The sequence below is a fragment of the Narcine bancroftii genome, chromosome 1, assembly GCF_036971445.1.
Source record: "Narcine bancroftii isolate sNarBan1 chromosome 1, sNarBan1.hap1, whole genome shotgun sequence".
Classification (NCBI taxonomy): domain Eukaryota; kingdom Metazoa; phylum Chordata; class Chondrichthyes; order Torpediniformes; family Narcinidae; genus Narcine; species Narcine bancroftii.
Window position 1 is genome coordinate 66,535,253 of NC_091469.1, and position 20,179 is coordinate 66,555,431.

Sequence of the window (20,179 nt, forward strand, 5' to 3'; positions counted from 1 at the left end):
CTGGAAAAAATCAGAAATGACAACATGCAGAAGGGCTTTTATGGATCCTAGAGTTAATTGAAACCTATTACTTTATGGCCTTTAGTCTCATAAATTGGTGACCTGTGGGGATTTTTTTTCTGCACAGTCGTCGTGGTTGATGGTCATTGTTTCTAGGCATTACAATGATCTCTTGAAAGATCATGACTTGTCACTCAATTAATTTTTTTTCAAACTTTATTTAAAGATAGAAAAAACATAACATACAGTCCAATAATGATCAAAAATTGATTTTTACAAAGATAAACCCCAAACCCACCCTCCCGTCCCTACAGCCAGCTCCCTTAAGGGTAGCCAAAAATATAAATTATATATATAAAAAAATATAAATGTTAAGAACAATTCAAAGTACATCTCAATGCATATAGTTCAAATACGGAGACCATTGCTAACAAAAAGGGAATAAATATCATGTAAATTATAAGTAATTTTTTCCATAACAATACAAGCTTTCAATTCATTATGCCAACATAGTATATTAATCTCTGTATTGTCTTTCCAAGTACTCGCAACACATTTATGCGCTACTGATAACTCCAAACATACAAAAGCAATTTGGATTTTATCCAAACCTAATCCCTTCAACGAAATCAAATTACCCAACAAAAAAATCGTTGGGTCTAATGGTAATGTAAAGTTATACAATTTTTCCAAAACTACTTTAATTCCTTCCCAAAATGGTTGAACTTTAACACAAGTTCAAACAGCATGTTAAAAAAAAGTTCCAATACATGAATCACATCTAAAATTACTAAACCCATATTTTTTCAGTTTCTTCTGAGTCCAATATAATTGATGTAGAATATTATAATTTACCATTCCATATCTTACATTTGTCAATTTGATTACATTGTCCTGACACATATTCCCCAATCATCTTCAGGAAAAATAAACACTAAATCACTCTCCCATTTAAGTTTAGATTTTTCCCAATCCAGTTTATCCATATTTATCTTGAAACAAATTGTATATAACCGAAATATAACCCTTCTTTGGTGCAAATCAGAATCAAATCTCAACAAAGTAGGTAAATTCATCTCACTACCATAATTATCCTTTACCAAGGCTCTAAGTTGGTAATACACAAACAAAGAATTTACAGCTATATCAAATCTCTCTCAATTGATTAAAAGAAAGAAATTGCCCCTCTTCAAAACAATCCTGTATTGTCTTTATACCCTTAAAATACCAACTCTTTAAATAATTATTAAACATTGAAAAAGGAACAAGCTTATTATACAATGGAGTTAAAATTGATAATTTATCTTTTGATCCCAAAACCCTATTTTTTTTAAATCCAGTTCTTTAACAAATGTTTCAATACCGGCATATTATATTCCTGTAGCAAATTCAAGTTCCAATGAAATATAAATTCATGTACCTCAACCTCAGAAATACACGCCATTTCCACCTTAGCCCAGCTAGGAGGATGATCTAAATCCATCAACCTGCTAATAAACTTCAACTGGGCTGCTTCATAATAATTGTGGTAACTGAACTCCACCTAACACATATTTCCATGCAAGTTTATATAATGCCACTCGAGCTAATTTACCTTTCCATAAAAATCCCCGCACTACCTTATTTAAATCCTGGAGAAAAAAAACCCTTTTGAAAGTAAACAAGGTATTGACTGAAATAAATATTGAATTTGGGGAAAAATATTCATTTTAATACAATTGACCCCACCATTAAATGGAAGATTGTACCACTTAATCAAATCTGCTTTAATCTATTTTAATATAGGCACATAATTTAACTGGTACAATGACTGATAATTAATGTCTATGAACAAACCTAAATATTTAATTTTATTTGTCCACCTTAATTTTGTAATAATTTTAAATTCTGAATAATCTCCTATTCCAACTGGTAAAATTTCATTTTTGTTCCAATTAACTTTATATCCTGACAATTCTCCAAATTTTGACAAACTCTCTTGTAACTGATTCAACGACCGTTCCGGTTCCATTAAATATATCAATACATCATCTGCAAATAAATTAATCTTCATTCATCCCTCTAATTTCATCATTTTGCCTAATAGTGTGAGCTAATGGTTCAATAGCCAATGCAAATAAGGCTGGTGACAAAGGGCAGCCCTGCCAAGTTGAACAAGTCAACCTAAATGGTAAAGAAATCTGACCATTTGTCACCACCCTAGCACTCTGGATCATATATAAAGCTTTTACCCAACCAATAAAAAAAAGGTCGAATTTAAACTTTTCTCACACCTTAAATAAATAATCCCACTCAACCCTATCAAAAGCCTTTTCTGGATCTTGTGCAACCACCATAGGATGGTTAGGCTGCTTTCGGTATGCATTGACCAAAGTAATTAATCGAAGAATATTATCTGATGCATTTCTATTCTTAATAAAACCTGTTTGATCAGTATGTATCAACTTGGGTAAATACATAGCAAGTCTATTAGCTAATACCTTGGCTATAATTCTATAATCTACATCTAATAAAGGAATAGGTCTATATGAAGACACTTTTAATGGATCTCTATCTTTTTTGGAATAACAGTTATTAAAGCACTTGAACAAGATTCCGGCAGCTTCTGTTCTTCAGTAATTTGTTTTAACACATCTCCAAATACACTAGATAAATCATCATTTAAAAAATTATAAAATTCCATTATCCTCTGGGGACTTTCCATTTGGCATTTCCTGTATAGCTTCCTTGATTTCAAAATCTGTAAATGGAAATTCCAATTCCTGAATATCTTTCTCAACTAATACCGGTAACCTCAATTTAGATAAATAAGATCCAATAGAACCATTATCCTGCTTCCCCTCAGAAGTATATAATTTTTGATAAAATGAATAAAACTGATCATTAATTTCCTGAGGCTTTTGGGTAATTATTGAATTCTCTTTAGCGGGATTAATAGTCCGAGATCCCTGTTCAGCTTTCAATTGCCAAGCAAGTACCTTATGAGCTCTTTCTCCCAACTCATAATAATGTTGTTTAGTTTGATTAATTAAACGCTCAAACTGATAAGTTTGTAAAGTATTATAGCGTAATTTCAATTTTGCCAATGCAGCTTTTTTGTCTTCAGTCACATCCTTCTGAAACTTTCTCTAACTCAGCAATCTGATTTTCCAACATTAAACTTTCTGCCATAAATTGTTTCTTAACTTTCGTAGAACAACTAATAACCTGACCCTCAAATAAGCTTTTAATATATCCCATACTACAAAATGACTATCCACAGAATTATTATTCTCAGTCAAAAATAGAGATATGCTCTTTAACAAAAGTAGCAAACTTTTTTTCAATAACATTGCATTAAACCTCCATCAATATGATGAACGTAGCACATCTGAACTTTCACAGGAAAAAAATAATGAATGGTTTGATAGAACTTTATTTTTATATTCAGCTTGCAGTACTCTACCCTGCAGGTGTGCTGATACCAAAAAAAATCCTAGAAAATGAATCATGTTGTGATGGATAAAAAAAAATCTTTCTCTGTAGGATTAACCTTTCTCCAAATATCTACCAAATTTAAATCTTTAATCAACGCTTTGATCTGTATTGCTGTCTTTGATTTCCTTATACTCTTCAAGTTTCTGTCCAATAAAGGTTCCAAAACACAATTAAAATCTCCCCCAATTAAAATATTTTCATTAGCTTGAGTTAACAATAAAAAAGCTTCTGAAATAAACCATTCATCATCTACATTAGGTGCATAAAGATTAAGGAAAGTCCAAGATTCAGCAAAGATTTTACAATTCACCCGTAAAACAACTACCTACATTTCCCTTGAAGATTCCAATTCTAAGAATAAAAGTGGATAAAAATAATATTTACAATTTTTTGAATATCGGTGATTCATCATGGCTACCAATGTGAAGAAATCTAAAACTCAACTTCAAAAGAAATTACCATATAAAAGTGTAGATGACATAAAATTGGGTATTTAATAATCCAGCTGGGGAAAGGTGGAATACATGTCTTTCTTCTATGCCATCTTGCCATGCCCACCCTCCCCCCGCTTAATTAATTATTAAAAAAGATTAGACATACAGCATGGTAACAGGCCATTTCAGCCCATGAGTTCATACTGCCAAGTTTACACCCCATTAACCTACAGCCTCGGTAAGTTTTAAACGACGGGAGGAAACTGGAGCCTCTGGAGAAAACCCACGTAGACAAACACCTTACAGACAGTGCGGGATTGGAACCCCAGTCCAGTCCCAATCGCTGGTGCTGTAAAGGCATTGAGCTAACCGCTACACCAACCATGTTGCCTTGCTGTAAAGAAGGAAAACATTGCAGTTAATTTATATTCAGTAATGTTTCTCTTATTTTCCCCCACTCATTTTCTCTGATCTACCATGATCCTCTCGCACTCGCCCTTTTTCTTCACCCACTGCCCCGACTCAAACCTTTGTTGTCCAGTTTCTCTCCCACCTGCTCAGTCTGCCTATCCTCTCACTGTGTCATCCATTCAACCCCCCAATTGTTCCCATCTCCCTACTATCCTTCCATTATTTGATTCCACTCTTCATCTTCCAAAATGATTTTCCATAATCTACAACTTACTTGTTATATCCGAGTCTCTGATGCAATTTCCACCTTTCTCCTCTTCACCCAGATCCACCTATCATTCCACCCCTCCTCACTACTTTGTTATGGCTATCTCTCCTCTTAGTCCAGATGAAGGGTCACAACCTGAAATGTTGATCATCCATTTTCATCCTTGGGTGCTACCTGATCCAGTGAGCTTCTACAGCAGTTGTTTACTCCAGAGTCCTGCATCTCTAGCCTTTTTGGAGTACTGTGTGCTGTCTGGACACCTAGCTATAGGAAGAAGCTGGAAAGGGTACAGAAATAATCAGGAGTATGTTATTGGGATTGGAGGGCTTGAATTTTAAATGAAGGCTGGGGCTTTTTACTTTGGAGTGTAGGAGCCTGAGAGTGATATTTTAGACATAGATAAAGTCATAAAGAGCATAGAAAGGATGAATGGTCTTTTTTTTCCCCCATGTCAGGGGAGACTAAAACTGCAGGGCATGGATTGGGAGAGAAGGAAAGCTTTGAATGGGATCTGAGGGGCAATGTTTTCCACACTAAGGGTGGTGGGTATGTGAACTGAGTTAGTTGCCAGGGAAAAGAATAGAAGCAGGAACAATTACAAGATCAAAAATTCATTTTAACAGATTTAGAAGGAAAATGGAACTAATTCAGGTGAGCAACGTGGACAAGTTGGGCTAAATGGCTTGTTTCCTTGCATTATAATTCTGACTTTGCAAGAGCTAGCTGTGGGTTGGAGAAATCTATAACCAGGCTATTTTGTTTGTTTCTTTAATCTGGAAACTTTGAGCATTTTATGAACCATTTGCAATTGCTCTTTTAAGTCAGTCATACAGCACAGAACAGGCCTTTCAGTCCAACTAGTTCATGCCAATCAATTTGGCATTCTGGGCTAGTCTTGTTTGCCTTTCTGTGGCTCACATTTTTTTTTCTTCTTTGGTTTTTTCACCTTCTTTAGTTACACTTCTCTTTTTCTTGGTCTCAGCTGGATGCTCTCTTATGTCATCAACAGATTTCTGCATTTCATTGCAGCTGACTTTGGGTAAAGGGGAAAGAATAATGTTAAATCTTGGTGTTAAGCTTATTGCTCTAACCACTATAGAATTCCCAGGAGAACATGTATTGTCAGCATTAGGCACTTTTTACACAGCCACTGAACAGTGGAAAATCTCTGCTCTGGTGGCAGTGTAAAAATGTGGGGACGGAATTTTTAATGTAAATTTCATCCCATAATTTTTCCACTCGTACCCCTACATATTTTTACGGACTGGCTGCAGTGTAAATTGACCGCAGCCACTCCATAAGAAACAGGCCTAATGAATATGACGTTTTCCCCCTTGGACAAGCTCTGCAACACAGCAAGGCTGTGATTTCCTGTTTAAACAACCACATCTGGACACACAGGAAGTAAATATGCTAATTTTTTTGGAATAATTCCGAAGTTTCTGTTTTAAAAAAAATGCCCAAAGATTGTGCTCTGTGAATAATGTAAAGCCTAAAAGGATGCATAGTTCCAGCAATCTTGAGTTTTGTCTTTTTTAATACTTTATTTAAAATAAAACCACTTAGCCAACATATTACAATATTTGAAACAATCCAAATACATATGGTATTTTAGAAAAAAGAAAGTAAAGAAATACAAAAGAAAGAAAAACCTATTAATCCCCTCCCCCAACCCCCTAGAAACTCGAAAAGAAGAAAAATTTTAAAGAAAAGGGACAAGAAAATCACAACAGATCACTTCATGTTCCAATACTTTTAAACATATAAATATTTATAGAGACCTATAAGAAAGAGGTTATGTTTGAGATGCATTTAAATTTTAATACCAACAGATAGTAAATATGGGTCCATATTTAACAATTGTATGATATTTATCTCTTATAAGTAATTTTCTCAAGTGGAATACAACTCTGAGCTTCTGCATGCCATTGAGTTTTAACCATTATACATTCTCCCTGTGAAGAGCATAGGTTTCCTGCAGTTATTCTGTTTTCATTCCAAGAATCTGCTCATTGATAGGATAATTAAACAGTGCAGTGAATGGGCATGTAAAGTGAATAGGTTCAAGTGGATTAGGATTGATGGAATTGCTATGAGCTGGCATAGGTTTGATAGTCTGTTTTGTGTTATAAGAAAATATGAAAAATGTCAATGTCCTGATTTCCTGGACTTCACAACTGATGAAAGTAAAATTTGTTTGCATAATTCATGTTGCATTTGATATTTGATATAGTTTCTGTCACTGTTCAAATTAGACTTCTGTTAAACCAAAGCCTGAGAACCTGGTTTCATTCATTTTGGCTTGCTTACAGTGGGAGTGTTGACAATTTCTAAACTTTTTCAAGGCTTCTATTGTCTTTTCTATTTTTTTTGTAAGAACATCTTTTTACCTTTCTTTTACAGGTTTTGCGCGAAACCTTTCCTAAACATACCTTTTTAATGAATGGCCTTATTCAGGGTGTAAAGGTAAGTATGTTTTTGTAATTCACTTCCTAATGAACAGTAACACAGTTGGAAATCATTTTGTAGAAATAGATAAAAATGTGTGGAGATGTCAATTGTATGTGATAGTGCGAAGTGTACTTTGCTCAATACACATTTTAAAGGTGATCTTGGTGTGATCCTGCATGATTTTTGTGTGTGTGTCTTTAAAAAAGAAAGAACTGAGTCAGTGTATTGCAATTCCACGCTGTGCTCAGTTCCTGCTTTACATAAATGTACATACATTTATGAAAATGTATGATCTTAAGAACCTAGTTTTCTGAATACAATTATTTAGGTAGTTTCAAAATCAGGCTTATTGTTATGAGCAAGTATCACAAAATATGTTGATTTGGGGCAGCAGCATTGTGCTGAACAAGTTACAAAATTACTATAAATTATAATTCCTAAATACAAGATTAAAAAATAAAAACTCATGCAGAAAAGAGAAAAAATGAGGTCATGTCTGTAGGCTCGTTGTCCATTCAGAAAATTGATGGCTGAGGGGAAGAAGCTGTTTTTATAACATTGAATTTGTGCCTTCAGGCTCCTGTACCACCTTCCTAATGGAAGTATTGAGAAAAAGGCCTGGGGGCTGAGGGTTCTTGATTATAGAAGCTGCTTTCATGAGACACCACCTTTTAAAGATACCCTTAATGGAGTGAAGACTAATGCCCATGCTTGTGCTGGCTGAGTTTACAACTGTTCTTGTCCTGTGTATTGGTACCTCCATACCAGACAGTGATGCAACCAGTCAGAATACTCTCATGGTACACCTGAAGAAATTTGCAAGAGTCTTCAGTGACATACCAAATCTCTTCAGACTTCTAATGAAATATAGTTGCTGGCATGCCTTCTAACGTTGGCCTCTGAAATGGATATTACAGGCTTTCCAGCTTCTGCAGGGATTCTCACTGGTATAGTTGAATTCTCCTTTTCAAAGCAAGCACAAAAGATGTTCAGCTCAGCGGGGAGTGAAACATCACAGCCATTGGTGGTGGTAGGTATTTCCTCGGAGGATATGATGGCCTGCAAGCCCTGCCAAAGCTGGCCTGTATCTGATTCAGTTTCTAACTTCACTTGTTATTTCTTCTTTGCTGTTACGAAAGCCTTCCATTGGTTCTAACTGGTCTTCCTATGTAGATCTGGATTACAGATCTTAAAACACCATCTTTTAATTCCCAAGAATTTCATGATCATGTATGCAAGAATAATGCAATGCAATATGATCAACCTCCGATAAGATTCAATTCACACTGGCTCAACAAAAGCACTGTGTAGATTTCCGTTTTGAAGACAGCGGATGAAAAAGACTGAGAATGTACACAAAATGAACTGCTAAAAGCTACTGAATAACAGTTTCATTAAAAAGATTAGCATGGGGAACGGCACGGTTAGTGCAGATCTGTTATAACGCAGGCTTGACTCCTGCTGTCTGTAAGGAATCCCGTTCACTGGCATGCTCTTCCCATGTCTGCATGGGGTTTCCCACTGTTCAAAATGTACCAGGGGTTGTAGGTCAGATGGGTGTAATTGGGCGAATGCAGCCTCGTGGGATGAAAGGACCTGTTACCGTGCTGTATGTCTTAATTAAAAAAAGCTATTTAACTAATTGCACCGTGATAAAATAGCATGAGAGTTAAGCTGCCTGTTTTATGTTAGTTCTTTAGTCTTTTAGGTCTCTAATAATACTTCAATGCTTCATTATTTGGGGACAATCCAGATTCCTAGATGTGACTATGAGAATTTTTTTTAATGCAGTGTCTGACATTGTATTCACTGTAGAATGATGTTATGGACTGTATTATGTCTCTGTGCTGGAATCCGCATTCCATGGGGTGTATCTACTCTTTTAAAAAAAAATTACTGAGGAAATTCTGCATTCCAATATCATACATTTGTTTGAACTGCTTGCTGTTGTGCTCGGTTTTTATTTGGCAAGGATTCTTATGGCTGTCATAGAAACCATACTGATCCCCAGTCCAGAATTTCCTGTTCAAAGAATTCTACAAGGATTCTTTCAAGTATTGAAACCTACCCATGGAGGATCTCATTTGCATCAATTTGCCCAAGAATGCACTTTTACATGTTTGGGCTTAAACAAATTTACAGAATTTTTTTGTGAGGTAAAGATAATTTGCATCCACATCTCACAACCTGTAATCTGTGGGTAGTGGTGAACAGCATTTATAAACTTGGTTTCATACAAAGGAAGATAAAATCTGTCATATCACATTTATGTTTACAAGAGAATATGCTGCATTATTTGCTCTGGAATACTTTAAATTGTCTATTAATTATACAGTAGCCACAATTTACTTTACGTAAGTAATATGTAATGACTTGATTGTTTTGCTTTTATGGTTAATTTGATGAAATGTATTGTGGGAGTTTGCAAGTTGGGCTCTCATTCATTAGAATTTGTTGAAATGTACAACACCTGAGTGAATTCAGGCATTGCATTGCCAAATGCTGACAGCTAATGCCAGCATTCTGATTTGAAGCTGTTTATTTAATATAAACTCTGTTTTGTAATTAGGTTTTAAAGTGAATGAGTTTTGCCTTTATTGTTAAATAATTGAAAGTCAAGTCTTGTTCTGCTTTCACAGTGAAACATACATTTTTGCATTTTTTTTTATCCTTTGAACTAACATTTGTTTTTTAAAAAAGATCAACAAAATATTTCTTGCCTCCACTAGGTGTTGCTAGCATACACATTGCTTGCAAATTACTTTATGCATAGTAAACACTGGAGTTGTGTTGAAATCGGTTTTGCTTCATTGATTTCAAGGTAGCACTGCCAAATTGGAGTTCAGAGCTTCAGCTAATGCCTCATTAGCTCAATTTGCATTTGGCATCAGGAAGGATTTTTTTTGTATCCTTTCCCTTCCAACTAAGCCTAATTACAAGGATCACTAACAAATTGCATTTTTTTTTTGCTGAGTGATTTGTACTGGCTGGTGCTAAATAACAGAAGCGTACGATGCTCTTTAACCTTTTTTGTGGTATCAGGATATGAGTTGATGGTTTCTGCACAAATTATTTCTCTTTGATTTGAAGGCATTAGTAGCTTTCCTTTTGAGACAGCATGAATGGGAAAATGAGCAAAGTGAAGGAAGACTAGAACAATCATCTGGATGAGAGAGAAAGGAGAGACCTTTGCTGGCAGGGATTTCAGGGATCATTTCCCTAACCTGAGGTGTTTGTACTTTGTAGTAGGGATATTTTTACTGATGTATTCTGTGTATGCTACAATTGATATCTGACAATAGACCAAGGCTGCACTGCAAGGTCGAGGTTACTATGTCCAAGATTGAAAGATCAGAACCTTTCCATTCTGGTGCTCGTGTTTGTATTGTTGGAGTGTGCCATTCATGGTTGCATAATATAAGCATCTACTACTCTTGCAAAGAGAGCTGATTAATCCTTTGTGTGTATTATTTTTCAGTTTAGTGTCACGTTTCAATTGTAGACAGGGAATTTTAAACATGGCTGCCTTGTGTACCTGAATGTACATTAATTGCAATACTTGCATGTTTTAATTTAGAAACAAAATTTTAGATGTTGTATTTCTTCATGGAAATATCTATGGTAAATTGTTAAAGTCCAGAGGTTTTACCTTTCAGCTTTTGTTGGGATCTGTCTGCAATCTGGAGGCTAGATATTTAAAAATACCAACTGAAACTTTGAGGAAAGGAAGTATGTCAGGCATAAGATTAATTCCAATCTACACCCTTCAGTATGGAAGGGAGAAGAATGCCCTTGGAAAAAGACCAGCTGGCTGTCTTTGAAGTCTGGCTGTTCCTTTGAAAATATGATTGCTTTCACCCAAGAGACAAAATATCAGTTGCATACCTACTGCTGAGAATTCCCTTCAGCAGCTTTCTAAAACAATAGAAAATTGATGGTCTATTGTGAAGTAGATGTGTGGCTGTTTTTAACGTTAAAGAATTGTTATAGTCAACACTTGGCTCTGGGGCCAAGTTTAACACCAAATATAATTGGGTAGTATCCTAAAAGATGTAAAATTGCAAATTGACCAAAAGTAATGGGATGTGAAAGGCAAACCTAATTCATTAACAGGAAGCAAGATCATTTAAATTTTGCATTGAGGCTAGCGGCTTTTTAATATTGATTCTACTTTAATCATCTGAAAAACAGAATGTACACCTTAGGTGCCTTTACAATCCTGCTTATGGATGTAGTACAGTACTGTTATGATCACTGCCTCTTAAGGGTTCTCTTACCTTAAACTCCCTTATCAACTCTGGTTCATTACACAATACCCAATCCAGAATTGCTATTTCCCTTGTTGGCTCAGCCACGAGCTATTCTAAGAAGCTATCTCATAGGCATTCTACAAATTGTCTCCTGAGATCCAGTCCCAACCTTGCTATTGCAATCTCTTTTTTCTTTTCTTTGGCTTGGTTTCGCGGACGAAGATTTATGGAAGGGTAATGTCCACGTCAGCTGCAGGCTCGTTTGTGGCTGACGAGTCCGATGCGGGACAGGCAGACACGGTTGCAGCGGTTGCAAGGGAAAATTGGTTGGTTGGGGTTGGGTGTTGGGTTTTCCTCCTTTGTCTTTTGTCAGTGAGGTGGGCTCTGCGGTCTTCTTCAAAGGAGGTTGCTGCCCGCCGAACTGTGAGGCGCCAAGATGCACGGTTTGAGGCGATATCAGCCCACTGCCGGTGGTCAATGTGGCAGGCACCAAGAGATTTCTTTAGGCAGTCCTTGTACCTCTTCTTTGGTGCACCTCTGTCACGATGGCCAGTGGAGAGCTCGCCATATAACATGATCTTGGGAAGGCGATGATCCTCCATTCTGGAGACGTGACCTACCCAGCGCAGTTGGATCTTCAGCAGCGTGGATTCGATGCTGTCGGCCTCTGCCATCTCGAGTACTTCGATGTTAGGGATGAAGTCGCTCCTATGAATGTTGAGGATGGAGCGGAGACAACGCTGGTGGAAGCGTTCTAGGAGCTGTAGGTGATGCTGGTAGAGGACCCATGATTTGGAGCCGAACAGGAGTGTGGGTATGACAACGGCTCTGTATACGCTAATCTTTGTGAGGTTTTTCAGTTGCTTGTTTTTCCAGACTCTTTTGTGTAGTCTTCCAAAGGCGCTATTTGCCTTGGCGAGTCTGTTGTCTATCTCGTTGTCGATCCTTGCATCTGATGAAATGGTGCAGCCGAGATAGGTAAACTGGTTGACCGTTTTGAGTTTTGTGTGCCCGATGGAGATGTGGGGGGGCTGGTAGTCATGGTGGGGAGCTGGCCGATGGAGGACCTCAGTTTTCTTCAGGCTGACTTCCAGGCCAAACGTTTTGGCAGTTTCCGCAAAACAGGACGTTAAGCGCTGAAGAGCTGGCTCTGAACGGGCAACTAAAGCGACATCGTCTGCTTGCATGTTAAATGACAATGTGTTTGATGGCCTGTCTTGGGTAAACTTATACCTCTCATTTTGTTCGTTTTAGATTGGTCGCAGTGTTTGAGCTACCGAAAGAAATTATACACACACACACACACACACCGAGAGCAGTTCAGTTTATACAAGGCTTTATTACTAAATCTAAAGCTGAATTCACGCTACAATATGCAAGCACTTCCCAATTATACTTATCAACGCTTGGACTGGTCCCAAGTGCCGAAGCGAGGCAACGACTGCACACTTGTAGTAGGTTTTCGGGGCGCCGGTAGCAGCTTCTCCACCTCCCTTGACCGACCGGGACGTTAGCTGGACTCTTAAAGTTCTTCTTCTTGCTGAGAGATGTTGCCACCTCTTGGAGAGTCTCAAACTTCAGCAGTGGGACCATGGCTTGAATTACCCAAAAGTTGTTTTCTTCAGATCTTATCTCTTTGAACAAATGATTTAATTATCTTCAAGGTCTCCTGACAGTCTGCGACCAACAAAAGAAAACTGCATCTCTGGGCCTCATGGTGGAAGTTGGATAATGTCTACTGATTAATATGCATCCCTGGTGTAAATTAGGATTATGTCTGCTGATTCTAAATAACAAGCAGGTTCTCAGCCTTGCAGCTGTAAAAAACAGTTTAAATCTTCCATTACATGGCCACCACTTCATATTTGTCAATCTGTAGCTGTACTACAAGGTTATCTACGTTATTTCTTGTGCTGTGTGCATTTAAGAGCTCCGTATTTGTCATTTTCTTTTTACTATGTGTCCTTGTTGCATTGTATCTCATTTCCACAGCTAAAATTTTTCCAGACAAACTCTCTACTGGAGGTCTCTTCTTCTTCTTCTTTGGCTTGGCTTCGCGGACGAAGATTTATGGAGGGGGTAAATGTCCACGTCAGCTGCAGGCTCGTTTGTGGCTGACAAGTCCGTTGCGGGACAGGCAGACACGGTTGCATCGGTTGCAGGGGAAAATTGGTTGGTTGGGGTTGGGTGTTGGGTTTTTCCTCTTTTGCCTTTTGTCAGTGAGGTGGGCTCTGCGGTCTTCTTCAAAGGAGGTTGCTGCCCGCCAAACTGTGAGGCGCCAAGATGCACGGTTTGAGGCGATATCAGCCCACTGGCAGTGGTCAATGTGGCAGGCACCAAGAGATTTCTTTAGGCAGTCCTTTTACCTTTTCTTTGGTGCACCTTTGTCACGGTGGCCAGTGGAGAGCTTGCCATATAACACGATCTTGGGAAGGCGATGGTCCTCCATTCTGGAGACGTGACCCACCCAGCGCAGCTGGATCTTCAGCAGCGTGGACTCGATGCTGTCGACCACTGCCATCTCGAGTACTTCGACGTTAGGGATGAAAGCGCTCCAATGAATGTTGAGGATGGAGCGGAGACAACGCTGGTGGAAGCGTTCTAGAAGCCGTAGGTGATGGCGGTGGAGGACCCATGATTCGGAGCCAAACAGGAGTGTGGGTATGACAACAGCTCTGTATACGCTAATCTTTGTGAGGTTTTTCAGTTGGTTGTTTTTCCAGACTCTTTTGTGTAGTCTTCCAAAGGCGCTATTTGCCTTGGCGAGTCTGTTGTCTATCTCGTTGTCGATCCTTGCATCTGATGAAATGGTGCAGCCGAGATAGGTAAACTGGTTGACCGTTTTGAGTTTTGTGTGCCCGATGGAGATGTGGGGGGGCTGGTAGTCATGGTGGGGAGCTGGCTGATGGAGGACCTCAGTTTTCTTCAGGCTGACTTCCAGGTCAAACATTTTGGCAGTTTCCGCAAAACAGGACGTCAAGCGCTGAAGAGCTGGCTCTGAATGGGCAACTAAAGCGGCATCGTCTGCAAAGAGTAGTTCACGGACAAGTTTCTCTTGTGTCTTGGTGTGAGCTTGCAGGCGCCTCAGATTGAAGAGACTGCCATCCGTGCGGTACTGGATGTAAACCGCGTCTTCATTGTTGAGGTCTTTCATGGCTTGGTTCAGCATCATGCTGAAGAAGATTGAAAAGAGGGTTGGTGTGAGGACACAGCCTTGCTTCACGCCATTGTTAATGGAGAAGGGTTCAGAGAGCTCATTGCTGTATCTGACCCGACCTTGTTGGTTTTCGTGCAGTTGGATAATCATGTTGAGGAACTTTGGGGGGCATCCGATGCGCCCTAGTATTTGCCAAAGCCCTTTCCTGCTCACGGTGTCGAAGGCTTTGGTGAGGTCAACAAAGGTGATGTAGAGTCCTTTGTTTTGTTCTCTGGACTAGCCTCGCCAAGCGAGGCTCAGCGCGGATATTGGCGACTTCAGGGGTTTCTACGTGGCTCTAAAGGCTGTGTACGGCCCCTCACCCCAAGTCCAAAGCCCGCTGCGCAGCTCAGACGGCAAAGTCCTCCTCAGCGACAAGATCTCCATCCTCAACTGATGGTCAGAACACTTCCAATCTCTTTTCAGTGCCAACCGCTCAGTCCAAGATTCCGCCCTGCTCCAGCTCCCTCAACAGCCCCTAAGGCTAGAGCTGGATGAGGTCCTCACCCAGGATGAGACATATAAGGCAATCGAACAACTGAAAAGTGGCAAAGCAGCAGGTATGGATGGAATCCCCCCAGAGGTCTGGAAGGCTGGTGGCAAAACTCTGCATGTCAAACTGCATGAGTTTTTCAAGCTTTGTTGGGACCAAGGAAAACTGCCTCAGAACCTTCGTGATTCCACCATCATCACCCTGTACAAAAACAAAGGCGAGAAATCAGACTGCTCAAACTACAGGGGAATCACGCTGCTCTCCATTGCAGGCAAAATCTTCGCTAGGATTCTCCTAAATAGAATAATACCTAGTGTCGCCGAGAATATTCTCCCAGAATCACAGTGCAGCTTTCGCACAAACAGAGGAACTACTGACATGGTCTTTGCCCTCAGACAGCTCCAAGAAAAGTGCAGAGAACAAAACAAAGGACTCTACATCACCTTTGTTGACTGGAGGTCTCTACTTGTATGCCATCTGCCTTTTCACTTCAATTTCTACCATTTAAACCCCCTTCCCCAATAGCATTAGCAAACCTCCCTGCCAGGTTATTAGTTCCCCTCCAGTTCAGATGCAACATGTCCCAGTTGAACAGGTCATCTCAGCCCCAAAAGAGGTTCCAATGATCCAAGAACTTGAAACCTTGGCCCCTGCACTTTCTCATTACCCACTTGTTTATCTGTTCTATCTTCCTGTTCTGATCTTCCCTTGCTCATGAGACTGGGTGTAATCCAGAGATTACCATTTTTTGAGGTGCTGGTTTTCTTTTTTTTTGAATGACTCAAATTTTGCAAACAACAGGGGATCATTTCTCCCCTTTTACAGATTAGTTTATATTGAGGCCTTATTTCCCTCGTGTCCCCCACCTCCCATCCCCCCTCCCACCCCAACCTTAACAAAGATGTATATCAATTATTAAAGATGAAGATGTAAATACTTTATATTTTTTTAAAATGTGGGGGAGGGGGGTGCCAGCCATGCCTTTGATTTGTTTCCTCAGTCTTGACATTTCCAGGCATGTATGAGCCTATTGTGTGGACCTATTGAACACTATTTCCTTGTGAGCGAGACGTTGGGAGGGTTAATCACACTTGCTCTTGAATGTATCGCAAGTATGGCTGCCATACTGTAACGAATGTGTAGTGTTTCCCTCTCAAGTGGTAGGTAATTTTCTCCAGGGGAACACAGCTTTGCATTTCCATGTTCCATCACGTTATGCTTAGCTGAGAGTCAGATTTCCAAATGACCATTATGCATTTCCTGGCCACTGCCAAGTGAACTTTTACAAATTGAATTTGGAGTTTGGACAACCTCGGACTCATGTCCAACAGGAACAGCGTTTGATCCTGTGGGTACTTCACCCCTGTCATTTTTTTCCAAAATGTCCCCACCTTGGTGCATATCCAGTAAGAAAGGTTATTGACTCTACGCCGCATCTTAAAGCACAATTCTGAGATTTCTAGTTTAACCTTGTGCAATTTTTGCAGTGTAAGGCATAGCTGGTGCTGGAAATTATGTGGCACTAGCCACATCTAGCTTTAATAACAGCTGTCATGCTGCTCCGACAGAAATCAGACCAATATTGTTCAGGAATTGTTCTTAAATCTCATCTTTGCCTTGATTTATGGAGACCCAGTTTCGGGCTCTTACTTTGGAACAGCCGAGATGCTTTTACGTGTGATCCCCTTTCAAATTAATGCCTCCATGTCACTACCCAACAGCAGGGACATCATTGGGCCTATGTTAACTGAAGATGGCAGAAGGAGGTCTTGTTTGATGGGTCAAATTTATTTTTTGCTTGAATGACATGAGTGCCCCTTCTCATAACAGGATACACCCTTTCTGGCACCAGGTGTCCAGGATCTTATTACCCATGATCATAGGAATTAATTTATTCTGAGTTAGGGGCATTTTGGAGGACAGCCCAACGTTTAATCCGATAATCTAGTTCATCTTTTGCTATGTTTAAGTATCCCCAGATACTTGATCTCCTCTTGGGCTAATTGAATTTCCTTTCTTGTTGGTATTCTTCATAATTCTCTTTTGTTAGTAGCATTATTTAACTCATCATAATTGATTTTGTATCCTGAGATTTATCATAATCTTCCAGTATGATCTACAACCTGGCTAATGACTGTCAAATATAGTAACACATCATCCACAAATAAGTTGATTTTGTGTTCGTCCTGGCCCACTCTAAACCCCTTAATGCCTGGATCCCAGCAAATGGCTTCTGCTTACGGTTCAATGGCTAATATAAATAGAGCTGGGGACAGCGGGCAGCTCTGCCTGCTAGACCTTGTCAGTGGGGAAAGATGAAGACATTTGTCTGTTGGTAATAACCTTGGCCTTAGGTTTATGATGCAGTGCTTTGATCCAATTTATAAATGTCCCAGCCCAAATTTTTCCAACATTAATCAAGAAGTATCACTCTACACTGAAACCTCGTTAGAACGTGATTCGTTAATCTGCGGAATCGCTTATAGTGTCTGTGGACCCCAAACTTTGCAAATTTTGAAAGATAGATGGATGGAAAAAAGGATGGGTTTGGCAGATTATTGATATGCGGTTTGCCCTCAGAATCCATTTCTTTCTCAAGATGACAAAGGGAACCTATTTAAATTATAAATACTAAACTTATTTTTAATAGATGTGTTACACTGACATTTTGTATATTTACAGCTTGAATTTAGTTTCTTTGAAGGTGTTAATCTGCATAAATTATCTCCATTAATCGCAAGTCGATTTACTTCTCACCTATTTAACACCACGCTTGATTAAATAGTGTCGCATTAATTATGTTCTTTTGTTTGGCTCAACTTGTGAAAATTTTAACTGCAAATAATAGGAAAAACTCAATTTTTATGTAAAATAAGTTGATTAAAATTTAGAATATCAATATTAAAAGAATGCATTTGCTTTCTTTCATTGAAATTGTTAGTTATAGATAGCGGATCCTTCGAAAACTGGTAATATTTGGGTTTGATTATCTGTGGGCACTCTGACATATATGCATTTGTTCTGCGACTCAGCTGTAAATCTTGAACCCCAACTACCGTGTTCTAACGAGGTTTTACTACAATCTATTAAAAGCCTTTTTCCGCATCTAATGCCACGGCTATACATGCCCATGACTGTGCCAGATGTATTATATAAAGTAACCTACTTATATTGGCTGTGAATTGCCTTTCCCGCACAAACCCACCTGATGTGGATTTATTAGGTTTGGCAGATACTGAGCCAATCTATTTGTCAGAGCTTTGGGTATTATTTTATAATCTATGTTTAAAAGTGAGATTGATCTATAGGAGGACAGCTTTAGTGGTCCCTTTCCTTTTTGGGGATTACCATGATTATTGCCATTGAAAAAGTTTCTGGAAGAGTATGGGTCTCAGCCACCTGTTCACTACATCCACAAACAATGGTAACAACAAGTCTTTAAATTCTGTGCAGCATTCTGAAGGGGACCCATCCTCTCCTGGGAGACTTGTTGGCCTGTAGCAAGCTCAGTGCTTTTACTATTCATTCCTCAAAGAAGGAAATATCTAATCCTTCCTGGTTCTCAGGCCCCAAATTTGACAGTTCCAAATTAGACAGAACTTCTCCCATTTTATCAAAATCTTATGTAATTGCATGTAGCACTGCCTGGATGCTATTTCTTTTGGCTTGTAGAAGATTCTCTCTGTCCCTTCTGTGGTTTCTTCTGCCCTCCACTGCCAAGATAATACCATAATGGCTCTTTCTCCTAGCTCATAGTACTTTTCTTTGGATTTCAGTATTGCTTTTTCTATTTTATATATTTGTATAGTGTTGTACTTGAGCTTTTTATTTATTAGCATTCTGAATTCTTCTTCCGAGCCTGATTTTTGATAGTCCTTTTCCAATTGTTATTTCCTGTTCTGATTCATTGACCTCCCTTTAGTGTATCTAGTTATTTGTCCTCTCAGATAAACTTTTAATGTATCCCATAACAGACATTTGCTGACAATGGAGGTACAGTTTTCCATAAATATAAAAATATTTCAATTTTAAGCTCTAATGAAGCTACAGAATTCTGGCTTTTTCAATAGCAATGGGTAATGCCCTAGCTTGTTTGTCTGGCATGACAAAGTTAAAGACAAAGGTGAATGATCTGATTATAGCCTTGCCATGCATTCAATTGCGATAATTCTGCCCTCAAGCTGGGCCGAGGCCAGAAACAAGTCAATTCTGGTCTAAGAATCATGTTGTTTCAAGTAGAAGGTGTAATCCTTCTCCTTTGGATGCCAATGTCGCCAAATGTCCACCAGATTTAACTGTTTAATGAGAGCTAGAGTTGTTTTTGCCACCCTGGATCTTGTCACCTTTTTCGCTGATTTATCCAATGCCAGATCCAGGCAAAAATTTAAATCCCCTCCAATTAAGACATTTTTCCGCCCTTCTGCCAAATATCGAAAGACATTTTGGATAAATTCTTCATTGTCAAAATTGTGGGTGTACATATTCATTAGTGTCCAAGGTTCTGAATATATTTGACAGTATACCATTATGAATCTTCCCTCTGGGTCAATGACTGTGTCTTCCACCCCTGCTGAAACATTTTTCCTGATTAAAATAGCATGTCCTACCTAACCCCTTTTTAACTTTTGATTCTTGTTGTGTTTGAGATGGCTCTCTTGTTAAAACACTACATACACCTGAATTTTTTTTTAACGTGTGCCAAGACTATCTTCCTCTTCACTGTTCCATTAAAGACATTGACATTAAAGCTCAGGAACTTAACTGTTTCTTTCATTGCCACAGTATTCTTTCTCTAGGTCTCTTCCTTTTTTTCCCCTCCCTCTCAAAACATTTGTCCCTCACATGGTCCGTGTGCTTGTTTTGTTGGTTCTGCCGACCACCCTCAAAATACATCTTGGAAAACTAAAACAAGAGGTGTAAAAAAAGAAGCAAAGAAAGAAATGGCCTATCATCCATAATTTCCCCCCCACCCCAGCCCCAATTCTTCCTCACCTCACCTCCCCCACCCCCCCCCCCCCCCTCTCCCGGCACCAACCCAAGAGCTTTTGGCCCCACCTCTCTTCTCATCTTGGAGCATGCACATTGCATCCGTCTTGTCCCTTAACCACCCTTTCGGTCACTACGGAGCTTGTAACAAATTCTCCCCCCCCCCCCACCCTTACCATATTTATTTATTATAAAAAAAATAAACATTTCCCC

General features: G+C 39.1%; 1 protein-coding gene across 3 annotated transcripts in view; it reads left to right on the forward strand.

Annotated features, from left to right (window-relative positions):
- The window catches only part of LOC138759107 (hippocampus abundant transcript 1 protein-like), a 90,666-nt gene that overhangs the window by 21,771 nt on the left and 48,716 nt on the right, over positions 1-20,179 (forward strand). For all 3 annotated transcript variants that reach the window (XM_069929020.1, XM_069929030.1, XM_069929041.1), the window contains exon 3: positions 6,994-7,056. In XM_069929020.1, the coding sequence (XP_069785121.1) occupies positions 6,994-7,056 (63 nt within the window). The remainder of the gene's footprint in view (positions 1-6,993; positions 7,057-20,179) is intronic.